This window comes from Trichomycterus rosablanca, chromosome 14 (assembly GCF_030014385.1).
Source record: "Trichomycterus rosablanca isolate fTriRos1 chromosome 14, fTriRos1.hap1, whole genome shotgun sequence".
NCBI classification, from domain to species: Eukaryota; Metazoa; Chordata; class Actinopteri; order Siluriformes; family Trichomycteridae; genus Trichomycterus; species Trichomycterus rosablanca.
The window spans coordinates 30,918,940-30,938,317 of NC_086001.1; the positions used below are offsets into that span (position 1 = coordinate 30,918,940).

Consider the following 19,378-nt stretch of genomic DNA (forward strand, 5'->3'; position numbering starts at 1 on the left):
AGTCACCTGTACTACTTACTACAACCACAATCTAAGTTAAAAGTCCCCCAGCATGTGTATAATAAGTAATAAAAAATTTTGCAAAATTTACAAAAATTGAGAAATGCAAATTTTGAAAAGACAAAGGTTGTAGTAGTTAAATAGTCACCCGTACTAGTTACTACAACCACGTTTCAAATTAATAGTCCCACTGCTGTAGCTGTAGCCCAGTGGCTAAGGTACTGGACCAGTGATCAGAGGGTCTCTGGTTTAAGCCCCAAAATTTTGACCGAGAAACCTCTGTGCTTTTTGTCTCCTGACGTTTGGCCCACATTTCCTGAGACAGGCTGATGTCTTGTAATTGAAGTGGTTTTACAAGAAGGCCATCAGGGAAACTGTGGTTGACAATGTGCTCAGTGTACCTGCCCTGAAGAGAACTGTGCACTTTTCTCACAAACTGTCCTGGATGCAATCCTTTCTTTTTGTTTAGGATGTTATGCTTGATTATACCAAACCATGCCTCAACATGCCAATTAGTCTCTCTTGTTTTTTCTGAAAAAATGTCGTCAGTGTTTTCTGTTTTGTCAGTAGATTCCCCAACATAATTCCACTCCAAAGAGGAAATATTGAAAGATAATTTTTAAACAGTTGATGACGCCTGGACAGTAGTATGGATTTTGTGCAGACGAAATATTGTGTAATCACAATATTTTAATGTTTTATTACAAAAAAATTAAACAATCAGAACGTCAAACATTGCTTATCCCATCTGATCTATAATAAATATGCATAACTGTAAATGCATCTGTATCAATTACACTTTTAAACATATTAACATATAACATATTAACATATAGCCATTGTAACCTCTCACTGCCCACACAAAACACAATAATAGCAGGCTAAACACTTCAATATATTTCAAAAAGTTAACTGGTTAGTTTCTAGTTATAGCTATTTCTTAAAAGTGTATGAACGTGTACGATTAGTTCTGCCTGTAATACAGAAGTTCTATATGGTAAGAAAAAAATATTAATGTAAATGTTAATGTTGCGATGACGGTGATGTAAAATAATGTAAAATAATTCATTCAAGTCCAAACATTTGAGTGGTTTAATGAGAACGCTACTTTAAATCACTCAAGCTCAGTGCAGAACAACAGGAGCACAGTCGGAAACGGTCAATTCCGAAATCCTCCCTACACACTCGCTCCCTGCGCCCTATAGTGCACTTAACATTCTTAAAGGGCCAGACAATATATTTATAATTCACATTATTATTCAGATTCTCACTTAGACGTGAAGTGAATTTAATGTTTTTATTACTAGGTGATGAGTTTAATATTATTGTGGTATTAATGTAGTAAAAGTAATTCTAATTAATCGACTTGTTTCTTTGTTTCTGTTGCTTTCCAAGGAAACAGTTTCTACAGTCTTATCAAAGCATAAACATGAAGAACTTTCATCACTGCTCAGTGTGGGAAGAGTTTTACTACACAGAGTCATCTTCAACAACACCAGCGCATTCACACAGGAGAGAAGCCATATCACTGCTCAGAGTGTGGAAAGAGTTTTACTAAGCAGAGTCATCTCCAACGACACCAGCGCATTCATACAGGAGAGAAGCCATATCACTGCTCAGAGTGTGGAAACAGTTTTTCTCGTCAGAGTACGCTCCAAAAACACAAGCGCATTCACACAGGAGAGAAGCCATTTCAGTGTTCAGAGTGTGGACACAGTTTTTCTCGTCACAGTACGCTCCAAAAACACCAGCGCATTCACACAGGAGAGAAGCCATTTCAGTGTTCAGAGTGTGAAAAGAGTTTTACTCGAAGTAGTGAGCTTAAAGTACACCAGCGTGTTCACACAGGAGAGAAACCGTATCACTGCTCAGAGTGTGGAAAAAGTTTTACTCGACAGAGTAAACTCCAACAACACCAGCGTGTTCACACAGGAAACAAACCGTATCACTGCTCAGAGTGTGGGAAGAGTTTTGCTAACAGTAATGCTCTTAAAGTACACCAGCATGTTCATACAGGAGAGAAACCGTATCACTGCTCAGAGTGTGAAAAGAGTTTTATTCAAAGTAGTGCCCTTAAGGTACACCAGCGTGTTCACACTGGAGAGAAGCCGTATCACTGCTCAGAGTGTGGAAAGTTTTTTGCTTATGAAAGTAATCTTAAACGACATCAACAAACTCACACAAAAAAACTACATCACTGTTAAAAGTGTGGAAAGTATGTTTGTGCATTATTCTCTCTAACAACACCAGCACATTCACACAGGAGGTAAAGCTGTATGGTTTTCTTTTTCTAGAACTGTTCTAGTTTAATTATTAAATATACATGATGGTATGAATATGATTATTAATCATTAAAAGTAATGTGGTGAAATGTACCAACCTCAGATCTGAATCTGTTTTTGTTCTTTATTCAAGTTTAATCTACTTTAATAAACACAGAACAACTTTATCTTTCAAGTGGAAGAATTTTACCCTGGTCTTTATGGTGTTTGCAAGAATTCTTCATATTATGAATGCTATCGCATTTTTCCTTTCAAAATTCTTCACACATTCTCTAAAGGGGCCAGGTCAGGACTGCAGGCAGGCCAGTCCAGTACCCGTACCCTCTTCTTCCTCAGCCACACCTTGTTAATGTGTGCAGCAGGTGGTTTTGCATCATCTTGTTAAAAAATGCTGGATGTCCCTAGAAAAGACAATGTCTTGAAAGCAGCACATGTTGCTCTAAGATCTCAATGTACTTTTCTGCATTAACCCTCCTATTACCTTCAAGTTTACTAACAGAATTTAAACCTCTAGAAAATGATTATAATTAAAGTTTTTACCCAAGTTTATGTCACATACTTTATGTTTGTTCGTTGACCACTTAAATAGCCTTAAAAAAAAAACCCGTACTCACCCCCCTTATACATCCAGAATACCTGTTGCACGACTATGGAGGAATATGCAGATTACTATAAAATCTCATCGATTAATCTAAAATTTGAAGTGGTGTTTTATTGGCTTTATATACTTTCTAGGTACATATTGTTGCAAGTTTGTCACGCTCTCGTCGGCCCTGCCTTGATTCTCTGTCATCAAAGCGTATGACACGGGAAAAAACATGGACTGTGTTTAGAGACATGGTGGCTGAAAATATTGCTCTTCCAGTGTTAGCAGTCCAAAGACTTACTGTTGCTTCACCTTTTGAGTTGTACAGTCCTGCCAAAATGAGCCAATTCAATGTAGGCTTGCAAGTGGGTCACATCCAAGTCTTTCCAACTGTCCCCATACACACACCTCCCCTCTAAATTTGCCATCTGAAGTATATTCTTCTCAAGAGATGGTGTTAGTAAGAGCTCAAATGCTGATTTTATTAGCACTAAGTCTACCCTGTTGTTTAAGTGGGGAGACAGACCATAATAACTTTTCATTTTTGGAAGGTAGTGTGTTTGCTGGTGGTTGAGAGACAAAAGAAGGGTCAACACTGAGGGACTCATTCTCAACAGGGTCCTCCTCAACATCATCCTCTGTCTCTATTAACGGGAACCATATTTTCCTGTCCCCACAGCATGGGAAATATCAAAAATCTCACGAGGATGTTTTCCCCTCCCCCATGTTGTGTGAACTATCAGTGGTTCTGGCACTACTACAGTTATGAGTATGTGAGGTTAGGGCCTTAAAGTTTTTTGAAGATTGTTAAATTACAATTCATAGTGACTTCAATGTCACCCTAAACAACCAAAACAAATGTGTGTAAATATGATATTTTTTATATGTTTTATACAGCTAAATAAGCCTGGGGTCAAACTGACCCAAAAGAACACCGATGCGTACAACATGCGTACAGGGCATTAAAAACATATTTTCATGTTAATTTTATATTTACCCAGTTGTCCCCATTAAATTAGGAAAAGTCATTAAATATGAAGCAAAAAAATTATGTCAATCAATTATTTAAAGACGTTAAACATTGAATGGGGTCAAATTGACCCTAAAGGTAATAGGAGGGTTAAAGAGACAGTACACTATTAACAACCATTTTATAATACACGAGGTCCAGTTACAAAATACACTATATTGCCAAAAGTATTCACTCACCCATCCAAATAATTGAATTCAGGTGTTCCAATCACTTCCATTGCCACAGGGGTATAAAACCAAGCACCTCGGCATGCAGACTGCTTTTACACACATTAGTGAAAGAACGGGTCGCTCTCAGGAGCTCAGTGAATTCCAGCGTGGTACCGTGATAGGATGCCACCTGTGCAACAAGTCCAGTCATGAAATTTCGTCACCACTAAATATTCCACAGTCAACTGTCAGCGCTATTATAACAAAGTAGAAGTGATTAGGAACGACAGCAACTCAGCCATGAAGTGGTTGGCCTTGTAAAATGACAGAGCTGGGTCAGCGGATGCCAGAGGTTGCCAACTTTCTGCAGAGTCAAGCGCTACAGACCTCCAAACTTCATGTGGCCTTCAGATGAGCTCAAGAACAGTGTGTAGAGCTTCATGGAATGGGTTTCCATGGCCCAGCAGCTGCATCCAAGCCTTACATCACCAAGCGCAATGCAAAGTGGTGTAAAGCACGCCGCCACTGGACTCTAGAGCAATGGAGACGTGTTCTCTGGAGTGATGAATCACACTTCTCCATCTGGCAATCCAATAGACTAGTCTGGGTGTTGTGGTTGCCAGGAGAACGGTACTCGTCTGACTGCATTGTGCCGAGTGTAAAGTTTGGTGGAGGGGGTGTTTTTCAGGAGTTAATCTCAGCCCCTTAGTTTCAGTGAAAGAAATGCCATGCTTCAGCATGCCAAGAGATTTAGGACAATTTCATGCTCCCAACTTTGTGGGAACAGTTTGTGAATGTGCACCAAGCAAGGTCCATAAAGACATGGATGAGCCAGTTTGGTGTGGAAGAACTTAACTGGCCTGCCCTCAACCTGATAGAACACCTTTGGGATGAATTAAAGTGAAAACTGTGAGCCAGGCCTTCTCATCCAACATCAGCGTCTGACCTCACAAATGCACTTTTGGAAGAATGGTCAACATTCCCATAAACACACTCCTAAACTTTGTGGAAAGCCTTCCCAGAAGAGTTAAAGCTGTTATAGCTGCAAAGGGTGGTCGACATCATATTAAACCCTATGGATTAAGAATGGGAGTCACTCAAGTTCTCTGTTATTCCTCAACGAAATTCATTGAAGTCTGGATTTCTCGTTGTGAAGTTTTGCTTTGATCTTCACTGTAAGTGTGCAGAATCTCAAATGGTTTTTGTGCTGCCATGCAGCTGGGTAAATGGAGTTAGTGTAGAATTATGTACAAAGATCTACAGAGCCTAGATGAACTGGCCGGTTAGCTCAGTTGGTTAGCATGTGGTGAATAATGGCAGGGGCCCTGGTTCAATCCCCGTACGGGCCACATTCACCTTAACGATTAGGGGGAGCATGTTTAAGAGAGTCAGGTGAGCATGTGCTGTGTATCAGGACTTTCTGACCTGAGTAATTTAATCACTGAAAGTAAGAATACCACCCTGTTCTTCTGCCATCTTTAATTCTGGCTTCATTTCACCTAATGAACTTGGCATGACCTTTATAAGTGGTTACTATCTATTTTGTTAATGGCAAAAATAAATAAATAAGTAAATAAAAAGAGAACTGCTGTGTAATTTAGTGAATTCTTGCACTGCACATGGCAGAAGACTAAAAGAAATTTAGACCGTGTAGAATAAAAGTATTAGGAAAGTATGAGGTTAAAAGCATCAGCTTTTATTTATTCTTAAAAGAAAAATACATGAACATCAGTCATCTCACAGGAAGATCTGTTCTGCTCAACAACAGTAAAGCTCTCCATCGTTTCTGTGTGGCAGCTCCATAACTGAAGGGCTGTCAGTGTAGAATCGGGTATGTGGGTATATGCCCTGCCTTTGGTCATCAGCCGGTTAGCTCAGTTGGTTAGAGCGTGGTGCTAATAATGCCAAGGTCGCAGGTTTGATCCCCATATGGGCCACACCCGCTTTTGGACTTAATCTAATAAACAAGCTGCTACAGAAACTCATTTTTGTCCCTGTTAAAAACTTTAGCTTAGTTAAAGCAAATAAAGACACATTTAAAATGTTCATCTTTTATTACAGGTTTAAAGTTGCATAAAACAAATGTTTGTTTATGTCATCTAAGGCTTTAATTTATTTATTTTGGACATTATTCATTACAACATCACATCAGCAAGAAAAGGTGTTGTGTAAGGTGTTGCAGGCAGCAATGATGACTTTTCTGGTACATATGAAAGAGCAAATAAATATGACATAATATTACAACAAATATTATAACAAAAATCATCAAATAACTCAAAGGTAAAATCAAAGGTCTCCTTGTACTGCATTTATTATCAGATAAACTGAAAAAAGCCAAATTAAAATCTTTTCCGTTTAACTGACTGTTAAAGTGGAGTTTATAATCATGTGGAGTTCATCATTCTCATCTAGTGGTGCTAGAGATACATTACATCTTGTTCAATAGGTACAGATTTGTGACATTATTATTATTATTATTATAAATTGTTGCTGTTGTGTTTGTTTTTTTTAACTGTTCATGTTTTAAAGATAATAATGTCTTATTTATCTATTAATAAAATAAAAATAAAAGTAAGAGAGAGTTAAAGGTTCTTCTGTATAAAGTGTTTTGTGTGGTTTTGTAGGCAGCAGTGAGCGACTTTTCTGGTACATGGTGAAGAAAAGGTTGAATCCAGATGATTTGTTGTGCTGTTTTTGTACTAAATGCAGGTGAAAGAGGATCAGCAGCAGCAGCTGAGCGGTGTGTGTGGTTCTCTGTGTGTTTTGTCACTGTTTCAGGATCTTTTATTTGAAAAGCTGCATGTAGAACAGAGAAAGTAAAAGACGACACACAGCGGAGTGAAAGGCTGAACGACGGACGTCTATAAGAAGCAGCTTGTTTGCAGCGTCTCTTGCTTACGGTCACACCACCCTGAGAACACCCGATCTCGGAAGCTAAGCAGGGTCGGGCCTGGTTAGTACTTGGATGGGAGACCGCTTGGTAATACCAGGTGCTGGAAGCTTTTATCCACACACACCCACCTTCACACCAAACCTCCTGTTACACACTGACCCAGCGGCTTCTTCTTCATCAAAGCTACACAATGAGACAAAGATCAGCTCATACTTCAATTCTTAGTACAGTAAAACAGTAAAACAACTCATATTACCATATCATACAGATTTTACTGATTCTACTGAATTTTATTCTAGATCAAGCCAATATGAACATTTATAGCAGCAAGAAGAACAAGATAAAAAAACAACCTGGACATGATGCAGTAGTTTTATTTTATGTTCTGGTTAAGTGTAAAATATTGATACATTATGGTTTTCATAAACTGATGCATTTTATAAACTGACATTAAATAATGTAAAAACATGGTGTTGTATAAAAGCATTATGCACTTTAATCGAAAATTTAGCTTTTTACTTTTTTTGCAAAATTTGCAGTTTACTTTTTAATTTTACTGTTATATTTGTTTCCTGTACAAAATAGTTTTTTAAAAAGTAATTTCTATATCTGCACATTGTAAAATTTAATTTTAAAAATCAAATCTCTCTCTCTATACAGGCTCATCGTGGAGGCAGATAAGTGGTGGATAAGTGGTGGGTCTAAACTGATGTAGGCTGAATGAGCAGAGAAACTAAACTCAATACTAAGAAGTTATGAGTGGAACCTTTTTAGGGAGATGCGTCTAATCGGGATGTTTATGTGTCCAGCGATGGTTCTTCACGTTGGAGCCCTTTTGACCGGTCTCAACAGACGGAGCAGTTTCTTTCTCCTCTGTCCAGGTCGGCTCAACAACGGGGGAAGATGTGTCTGGTTGTCTGCTTCCTTGGAGTAGCTCTGCGAGGAGACTCACACCATGCATTGCGTGACGAGGTTGGGTTCTGTCTTCGCGACCGAAACTGGATAATAAGCACTTGTGGCTGTTAGATGTCTGGTAGACTTACTGACTCAAGAGCATCGGCATTTTAGCTTCCCAAATTTCACCAAAAGAGTAACTTACTAGTAACCACTAGCTGGTGCTATAGCTCTTCCAAATGACCACTTTCATCTAGCATTGAACATTTTAACTTTTACTACAATTAAACGTTTATACTAGATATAGGCTGGTATAAACAATCCTAGATATACTGGGATATGTTAACTCTTAGCATCAAGTCGTGTTTGGATAACTTTAGCACACATTAATATGATTATAAAGTCATTACTACAAACACATTGACTGATACATGATTACTAAAACAACTTCATCCGTACGAGTTATACATGCCATACAGATAAACTTTATAACACATACATTCAGTGGGGACAATAGAGCATGAAATACTTCTGAGATTTTAAGTTTGTATTTGATCAGAATAATATTTAAACAGTTCTACCCTGAGCAATATAAAATAAACAGGGCACACATTACAAAACATAAAACAATTGCCATAGATCTTTGTGTGTGTGTTTCGGTGAGTGTGTAGGTATGAACTCCTCCAGCAGATCTTGGGGGCTTTGAATGGCCTGGTGCCTTAATGTCTGGAGTGGTAGGTCTATGCAGCTGTGGATGAGTCGTTGAAGAGCCATCAGATGGTTAACTTTCTTGAGCCAGGGGTCCCTAGAGTAATAAACATTAGGAAATTCTGGGAAAAATGTTTTCTGGGGAAAAAAAAAGTTTTTTTAATGGTGCAAGTCTGTCTTTTGTTTTGAGAAGAGGGGTCTGTGGAGCCAGTCCTGCTAGTTAAAAGGGTCGTAAACCAGGAAGGAGGTGTCAGATGAAGTCCATGCCGTAACTTTTGAAGATCAAAATCTTGCTGGTGTTCCCAGACCGACTTGGAGAAGTTCCACAGTTTTAATGTTCAAAAAGACAAAAGAAATGCAAAGATCCATGACACTACAACAGCCTAGAAACACCAAATGTCTCAGTTATTACTACTCATAAGCACTCGCTACTGCTAAAACGACCAACCTGTGGTTCAAAAGGAAAATGATCATTTTTATAATAAGATATTTCTTATAATAGACTTGAGAAGTCTTCATAAATGTATCACTGCCTCACAGATTCTAAAATCACCCAAACAATTTAATGTTACACTTTCATGTAAATTTTTCATTTAATTTGTTAAATCTGACAGTTTCACTTCTGATTGTGCAGAAAGACCAAACCCCGGGTAGAGGGGCTGAGTGAACGTGGTCTAAACTCTGTGGAGCAGCTTCATTGTATCAGAGACGCTGTAGAAGGACAGAATTCCTGCTTCATAATCCACATACACTCCTATTCTAGAGGAACTCGGCATTATGGGAATTTGAGTCATTTCCATATCGTGCCAGAATGCAAAGCTGGATGAAAAACAGTACAAACTCCAGGACTGATCATTATATCCAAACACACACTCAACATCATCTCCCTTCCTGCTGATGCTTTTATATGACACTACAATATGAACCCCATGATCCCCACTCCACTCAACCTCCCAGTAACAGCATCCACTCACACTCTCTCTACACAGAACCTGAGGACAACAATCAAATCTATCTGGATGATCAGGATACGACTGTAATGTTCTACTGCTGGTCACCACTTTGTTCTCCTCAGACAGACGGAAGAAGTTGTCGAAATGCTGTGTTTGGATCCAGTGAGAACCGACAAACATCTGGAGAGGAAACACAAAATAAACCAATTAACACAGAAGAGAGATAGTGTGTGTGTGTGTACAGTGTGTGTATGTACAGTGTGTGTGTGTGTGTGCAGTGTGTATGTGTGTACAGTGTGTAAGTGTATGTGTGTGTAATTATACGTATGTCTAAAGTGTGTGCGAGTGTGACACTAGACCAGTGGTTCTTAAACTTTTTCTGTCATGCCCCCTTTTGGAAGATGGAATTTTCATGCCCCCCCTTCAACAAAATGCTGACAAAAATAGATCAAGTTTAACTTTGTTGAAATAACTTCAAAGATCATGAATGTTCCTTTCACCTTTATTCCAGTCGTTTCTGTTGTACTTTATCAAACCACTTTTTGACATATCATTAAACTGCTCCTTCAATCAGTCTTCTATTTCAATATAAAAAAATTAAATAAATTTTGCAAACACTTTGCAAAAAAGATATAGTTGAATCTGTGCCAAAAACGTGATTTGTGAGAGTTCAGGTCTTATCACTGTATTAGTGGCTGTTTTTCTTTTCATCCCTGTCAAATACCTCTGTATCCACATCCACATTTACCTTCTGTAAATCTAGTCCAAGAGTGCCCACATTTTCATGGCTTGAGATCTACTGTTTCAGTCTACAGGTCATCTACATTTCTATCTACTTTTCATCATGTTTTAAAAAAGCTTTGAAGCTTTTTAAATGTGCTTCAGTTCCTGTATTGATGTTTAGCTTACAGGTCAAGTGACTGAATCACACTGACCTTATTCTGATGATTTGCTCTTAATGGTATCAGTCAGGTTTATGTGGTCTGAACAGGAGCTGCTGATACTGATTCTCAAGCAGATTTTCAGGTGTTCATCAGTAAGGTGTGGGCGCCCCACACTTTGAGAAACGCTGCACTAGACAAACACACACAAGCACTGCACAAATACACACTGACACTACACATACACACAAACACACACAAATACTACACAAACACTACACAGAAATAGACACCCCACAAACAAGACACATTCACAAAACGTACACAGACACAAAAAGCAACACACAATCCAAACATACACAAACCCTACAAATACACACAAACACTACACAATCACACAAACACATACAAACCCTACACAGACACTACACAAACACATACACACACATACATTACACATACACTACACAAACAAATACATGCGTGAGTGTGTGTAATTATAAGTATGTCTAAGTGTTCGTGTGAGAGTGTGACACTAGACAAATACTACTCAAACACTGCACAAATACACACAGCCACTACACATATACACAAATACTACTCAAACACTGCACAAATACACACATACACTACACATACACACACATACTGGTAATTATGGTATATGAGGACACCTGACTCAGTACCTACTTTATGGGGACACCACTTTACACATATGCTATCAATGTGCAAGTAACTCCCAAAAATGTATTTAAACCTGCTAAAGATACATCCAAATTAGAATCACCTTTTTATTTTAAAATCATGGAAATATCATATACCTGACATTTTACAGCCTTAGAGAGACATGACCTGAAGAGTGTTTAAAAGGACACACATGGTTTATCAGCACACACCACATACACAAACACAAACATGAGCAGATACTGTCTTAAGAGGACAATCAAAGGCATAAAAGGACACATAATCTGCCTGTCTTTTCAATCTAATGTAACCAATATTTTAAAGACAGCTTTGTTTTGGCCAATCTGTCATCAATATATAAATATACAGTGCCATCAGAAAGTATTCACACCCCTTCACTTTTCCCACATTTTGTTACGTTACAGACATATTCGAAATCCGATTTGAGTTTAGTTTTCTTTAAAAAAAATCTACACTAAATAACCCATAATGACAAAGAGAAAACATGTTTTCAGACATTTTTGTAAATCTTTTAAAAATGTAAACATTTAAACATAATAGGTACATAAGTATTCACACCCTTTGATATGGAACTCAAAACCATCAAAAGGGATTTTTGTGAGGAGACTATTGGAAGTAGTTTTCAACAGGAACAACTATCTTAAAAACAGTATCTAAGACACTTTTTAAACAAAAAAATTTGCCCTTCTTAAATGGGAAATTCTGCTTTCTTGCATTTCTCGCACTCCAATTTTGAAGCCAAACGACCCTTTGTGGTTTGAATACGACCGATATTTGAAATGCCTCATTACAGCAAGGACCTCCTTTGTTGTCCATGGCCTCCGAACTACTTTCCTTCTTGTCACTGTAGTATCAGGTACACCATCTACCAATGAAAAAGCCAAAAAGTCAAACAGAATATAGAATCCACAGACACCTGTAACACCCATTTCTTGTATTAAAAGCTGGTTCAATACTTGAACCAAATAACATTATTCTATAGCTTTAGTTATTCCATAACTAAAATAAACTGTTATCTACTGTGTAGACAAGTTCAAAAATATGGCAAATAACATCCTGGTCATCAGGTTAAAAATTCGCCAATCACACTAGAGAAACAGTAAAATCCACTTTCAAAATCACCAAAACTAATGCTTTCAGTTGTTCTTTTACAGTCTCCAATTAAGAACCCCTAAAAAAAACCCTGCTAGGTCTATGAAAAATCAAATATAAATCATGTATAATAAAGTGGGATGTGGATAACAAATAATGGTGATAAATCATGTGGATGTATGTACAGTGTATCACAAAAGTGAGTACACCCCTCACATTTCTGCAGATATTTAAGTATATCTTTTCATGGGACAACACTGACAAAATGACACTTTGACACAATGAAAAGTAGTCTGTGTGCAGCTTATATAACAGTGTAAATGTATTCTTCCCTCAAAATAACTCAATATACAGCCATTAATGTCTAAACCACCGGCAACAAAAGTGAGTACACCCCTTAGTGAAAGTTCCTGAAGTGTCAATATTTTGTGTGGCCACCATTATTTCCCAGAACTGCCTTAACTCTCCTGGGCATGGAGTTTACCAGAGCTTCACAGGTTGCCACTGGAATGCTTTTCCACTCCTCCATGACGACATCACGGAGCTGGCGGATATTCGAGACTTTGCGCTCCTCCACCTTCCGCTTGAGGATGCCCCAAAGATGTTCTATTGGGTTTAGGTCTGGAGACATGCTTGGCCAGTCCATCACCTTTACCCTCAGCCTCTTCAATAAAGCAGTGGTCGTCTTAGAGGTGTGTTTGGGGTCATTATCATGCTGGAACACTGCCCTGCGACCCAGTTTCCGGAGGGAGGGGATCATGCTCTGCTTCAGTATTTCACAGTACATATTGGAGTTCATGTGTCCCTCAATGAAATGTAACTCCCCAACACCTGCTGCACTCATGCAGCCCCAGACCATGGCATTCCCACCACCATGCTTGACTGTAGGCATGACACACTTATCTTTGTACTCCTCACCTGATTGCCGCCACACATGCTTGAGACCATCTGAACCAAACAAATTAATCTTGGTCTCATCAGACCATAGGACATGGTTCCAGTAGTCCATGTCCTTTGTTGACATGTCTTCAGCAAACTGTTTGCGGGCTTTCTTGTGTAGAGACTTCAGAAGAGGCTTCCTTCTGGGGTGACAGCCATGCAGACCAATTTGATGTAGTGTGCGGCGTATGGTCTGAGCACTGACAGGCTGACCCCCCACCTTTTCAATCTCTGCAGCAATGCTGACAGCACTCCTGCGCCTATCTTTCAAAGACAGCAGTTGGATGTGACGCTGAGCACGTGCACTCAGCTTCTTTGGATGACCAACGCGAGGTCTTTTCTGAGTGGACCCTGCTCTTTTAAAACGCTGGATGATCTTGGCCACTGTGCTGCAGCTCAGTTTCAGGGTGTTGGCAATCTTCTTGAAGCCTTGGCCATCTTCATGTAGCGCAACAATTCGTCTTTTAAGATCCTCAGAGAGTTCTTTGCCATGAGGTGCCATGTTGGAACTTTCAGTGACCAGTATGAGAGAGTGTGAGAGCTGTACTACTAAATTGAACACACCTGCTCCCTATGCACACCTGAGACCTAGTAACACTAACAAATCACATTACATTTTGGAGGGAAAATGACAAGCAGTGCTCAATTTGGACATTTAGGGGTGTAGTCTCTTAGGGGTGTACTCACTTTTGTTGCCGGTGGTTTAGACATTAATGGCTGTATATTGAGTTATTTTGAGGGAAGAATAAATTTACACTGTTATATAAGCTGCACACAGACTACTTTTCATTGTGTCAAAGTGTCATTTTGTCAGTGTTGTCCCATGAAAAGATATACTTAAATATCTGCAGAAATGTGAGGGGTGTACTCACTTTTGTGATACACTGTATCTATATTGTAGGTGTTACAAGTACTGTAATGATCACTGTATTAGTACAAAAGTCAACACAGTATCCTGAAATACAAAATCAGCAAACCTTATGAAGCAGCCTTAAGTCAGGTATACAAAAACACACAAATGCCTTAGTCGAGCACAGAATAGGACACAATGCTCAACCTATCTAATTAGGAACAGATTTAAAAAAATCTAATATTTATTTACTGGGATGTCTAACTCCAGATGGTCATGACACAAGACACTTTGAGAAGCAAATGCAATAATCATTTGATCCATCCCCTTATTTATGAAGAGCAAAAAAGTACAAAATAAAATGTACACAGAACATCGACACTGTTGTACAAAAATATAAATTAGAAGTAATCCTAAATAAAACCAAGTAACGATCACTGACTATCTACAAATACACTCTGAACAATCCCACATCCAGCTCTTACAAACCCAATCATGTCCTCACAAACCAGCCATCAGTCACGTTCACTCATACACAAACTACTTGGCTGATTCAGACAACTACACAACACAATTATACACAATGCTGAGCTTCAGAGTGTATTTGTAGATAAAGTTAGTGATCGTTACTTAACGTTTTGCATGGTTTTATTTAGGATTACTTCTAATTGATATTTCTGCAACAGTCATGTTGGTGTACTCTACAACAATTGTGTTATCTCCTTTTTCTCACTAGATAAACGATGACCTTGTGTTTGCTTCAAGTAACGTAACAATTCAAGACCATCTTGAATCAGACATCCCGATAAATAAATATTTCACTCATTGCAGTCTATTCATAATTAGATCAGCTCAACATTGTGGCAGTTATGAGGGATGTGTGTTTGTATACCTGACTTGAGACTGCTTTATAAGAACACAGTTTGGTTTGTAAGGACTTGGTACAAAAGTCAGCACAGTTTCCTGAAGCACAGAAACAGTGATGATTACAGTACTTGTAACACTTTGAGGAGTGATTTAGATGTCATTTCATATTTGTATTCATTATGTTTAAATTGTGCTCTGTACGATCTATGTACAGTCAGTAGGCTAAGTAGTTTGTGTAAGAGTAGACGTGACACATGGCTGGTTTGTGAGGACATGATTGGGTTTGTAAGGACTGAACACGGCTTTGTTTATAGTGTATTTGTAGATCAAGTTAGTGACCATTAACGTTTTGCATGGTTTCATTAAGGATTACTTCCTACTGGTTTGTAAGAGCAGGGATTGGTTTATAAGGGGTTAATGGGGAACCTGAAGAGGTATAATGACATTTTGTCAGTATTTAAGAACTGGGTATAAATCAGTTGTGGTGTGCTCTACAAATAGACAAACATCCATTTCAAGAACATGGAGGATTTGATTTTAAATTCCATATTTCACTCAGACAGAGCAAATACATAATTATATGCCTTGGTTTATCAATAAATACTGACTGTAGGTTTAAATAATGCATGTTAGGGTTAATGTAAATTTAACTCTTTTACGTATTCAACAAATATGTTTTGTTGTTTATCTCTGTAGATGCCATTAGAAAAGCTTGTAACATTGTTCTCTGAAAAGCTCTTTAATCCGCATTTACATGTAACTCTTAGTGCAACAGAGACATCTAGCAGCTCACCTAATGAGCTAAAAGTTATTTAACTTAATAATAATTGTGTTGTGTAGTTGTCTGAATCAGCCAAGTAGTTTGTGTATGAGTGAATGTGACTGATGGCTGGTTTGTGAGGACATGATTGGGTTTGTAAGAGCTGGATGTGGGATTGAGTGTATTTGTAGATAGTCGGTGATCGTTACTTGGTTTTATTTAGGATTACTTCTAATTGATATTTCTGCAACAGTCATGTTGGTGTACTCTACAACAATTGTGTTATCTCCTTTTTCTCACTAGATAAACGATGACCTTGTGTTTGCTTCAAGTAACGTAATAATTCAAGACCATCTTGAATCAGACATCCCGATAAATAAATATTTCACTTATTGCAGTCTATTCATAATTAGATCAGCTCAACATTGTGGCAGTTATGAGGGATGTGTATTTGTATACCTGACTTGAGACTGCTTTATAAGAACATAGTTTGGTTTGTGAGGACTTGGTACAAAAGTCAGCACAGTTTCCTGAAGCACAGAAACAGTGATCATTACAGTACTTGTAACACTTTGAGGAGTGATTTAGATGTCATTTCATATTTGTATTCATTATGTTTAAATTGTGCTCTGTACGATCTATGTACAGTCAGTAGGCTAAGTAGTTTGTGTAAGAGTAGACGTGACACATGGCTGGTTTGTGAGGACATGATTGGGTTTGTAAGGACTGAACACGGCTTTGTTTATAGTGTATTTGTAGATAGTTAGTGACCATTAACGTTTTGCATGGTTTCATTAAGGATTACTTCCTACTGGTCTATAAGAGCAGGGATTGGTTTATAAGGGTTACCACAACATAACTATTTTCTGTAGTTGTCTGAATCAGCCAAGTAGTTGTGTATGAGTGGACGTGACTCATGTCATGTTCTCACAAACCAGCCATTTGTCATGTGTACTTATACACAAACTACTTATAAAGCAGTCTTAAGTCAGGTATACAAACACATATCCCTCATAACTGCCCAAGTCAAGTACAGAATAGGACCACACACAATGTTGAGCTGATCTAATTATGAATAGACTGCAATTAGTGAAATATTTATTTACCAGGATGTCTGATTCAAGATGGTCTTGAATTGTTACGTTACTTGAAGCAAACACAAGGTCATCGTTTATCTAGTGAGAAAAAGGAGATAACACAATTGTTGTAGAGTACACCAACATGACTGTTGCAGAAATATCAATTAGAAGTAATCCTAAATAAAACCAAGTAACGATCACCGACTATCTACAAATACACTCAATCCCACATCCAGCTCTTACAAACCCAATCATGTCCTCACAAACCAGCCATCAGTCACATTCACTCATACACAAACTACTTGGCTGATTCAGACAACTACACAACACAATTATTATTAAGTTAAATAACTTTTAGCTCATTAGGTGAGCTGCTAGATGTCTCTGTTGCACTAAGAGTTACATGTAAATGCGGATTAAAGAGCTTTTCAGAGAACAATGTTACAAGCTTTTCTAATGGCATCTACAGAGATAAACAACAAAACATATTTGTTGAATACGTAAAAGAGTTAAATTTACATTAACCCTAACATGCATTATTTAAACCTACAGTCAGTATTTATTGATAAACCAAGGCATATAATTATGTATTTGCTCTGTCTGAGTGAAATATGGAATTTAAAATCAAATCCTCTATGTTCTTGAAATGGATGTTTGTCTATTTGTAGAGCACACCACAACTGATTTATACCCAGTTCTTAAATACTGACAAAATGTCATTATACCTCTTCAGGTTCCCCATTAACCCCTTATAAACCAATCCCTGCTCTTACAAACCAGTAGAAAGTAATCCTTAATGAAACCATGCAAAACGTTAATGGTCACTAACTTGATCTACAAATACACTATAAACAAAGCCGTGTTCAGTCCTTACAAACCCAATCATGTCCTCACAAACCAGCCATGTGTCACGTCTACTCATACACAAACTACTTAGCCTACTGACTGTACATAGATCGTACAGAGCACAATTTAAACATAATGAATACAAATATGAAATGACATCTAAATCACTCCTCAAAGTGTTACAAGTACTGTAATGATCACTGTTTCTGTGCTTCAGGAAACTGTGCTGACTTTTGTACCAAGTCCTCACAAACCAAACTGTGTTCTTATAAAGCAGTCTCAAGTCAGGTATACAAACATCTGAGTGCTCACCAAACAATTTCTCTATTGTGTTTGAAATCTTGTTCCCCAAAAGAGCTAGCATCTTTTCCTGTGATTAGCCGTCCTTTGTACTGTAAAATAAAACTTCCTTTCTCGATATTTACTTTTGCAAATATGCTACGACCTGAAAGAGGTCAGCAAAAAATAAATAAAATTAAAATTAGGTGACATTTCCTCAAGCAGATATTCTGACAATACTACTCTTACCTCATTCTGTTGTTAGTTACTTGACTTTTGCATAAAAAGCTAACCATCTTTATCTTAATTCCTAAATCCTTTTAAGAACCCTTTTGAAATCAACTGGCCAAATATAATTTAAAGAGAAAGGTTTTGTACTGTTATTTACTACTTGTTTAATAGGATTTTAATGTCATGTTTTACACTTGGGTTACATTCATGACAGAAACAGTAGTTACTCATTACACAAGATTCATCAGTTCAAAAGTTATATATAGTACAGTTCACTATATATATATATATATATATATATATATACAGTGTATCACAAAAGTGAGTACACCCCTCACATTTCTGCAGATATTTAAGTATATCTTTTCATGGGACAACACTGACAAAATGACACTTTGACACAATGAAAAGTAGTCTGTGTGCAGCTTATATAACAGTGTAAATTTATTCTTCCCTCAAAATAACTCAATATACAGCCATTAATGTCTAAACCACCGGCAACAAAAGTGAGTACACCCCTTAGTGAAAGTTCCTGAAGTGTCAATATTTTGTGTGGCCACCATTATTTCCCAGAACTGCCTTAACTCTCCTGGGCATGGAGTTTACCAGAGCTTCACAGGTTGCCACTGGAATGCTTTTCCACTCCTCCATGACGACATCACGGAGCTGGCGGATATTCGAGACTTTGCGCTTCTCCACCTTCCGCTTGAGGATGCCCCAAAGATGTTCTATTGGGTTTAGGTCTGGAGACATGCTTGGCCAGTCCATCACCTTTACCCTCAGCCTCTTCAATAAAGCAGTGGTCGTCTTAGAGGTGTGTTTGGGGTCATTATCAGGCTGGAACACTGCCCTGCGACCCAGTTTCCGGAGGGAGGGGATCATGCTCTGCTTCAGTATTTCACAGTACATATTGGAGTTCATGTGTCCCTCAATGAAATGTAACTCCCCAACACCTGCTGCACTCATGCAGCCCCAGACCATGGCATTCCCACCACCATGCTTGACTGTAGGCATGACACACTTATCTTTGTACTCCTCACCTGATTGCCGCCACACATGCTTGAGACCATCTGAACCAAACAAATTAATCTTGGTCTCATCAGACCATAGGACATGGTTCCAGTAATCCATGTCCTTTGTTGACATGTCTTCAGCAAACTGTTTGGGGGCTTTCTTGTGTAGAGACTTCAGAAGAGGCTTCCTTCTGGGGTGACAGCCATGCAGACCAATTTGATGTAGTGTGCGGCGTATGGTCTGAGCACTGACAGGCTGACCCCCCACCTTTTCAATCTCTGCAGCAATGCTGACAGCACTCCTGCGCGTATCTTTCAAAGACAGCAGTTGGATGTGA

General features: G+C 38.3%; 1 protein-coding gene and 1 pseudogene across 1 annotated transcript in view; both read left to right on the forward strand.

The window, feature by feature from the left end:
* Positions 1 to 539: 539 nt before the first annotated feature.
* The window catches only part of LOC134326291 (zinc finger protein 420-like), a gene marked incomplete at its 3' end in the record, with an annotated part of 192,081 nt that continues 173,242 nt past the window's right edge, over positions 540 to 19,378 (forward strand). Inside the window, exons 1-2 of the mRNA XM_063008451.1 lie at positions 540 to 544; positions 1,436 to 2,134. Coding sequence (XP_062864521.1) covers positions 540 to 544; positions 1,436 to 2,134 — 704 coding nt within the window. The remainder of the gene's footprint in view (positions 545 to 1,435; positions 2,135 to 19,378) is intronic.
* LOC134327188 (5S ribosomal RNA) lies at positions 6,944 to 7,052 on the forward strand (annotated as a pseudogene).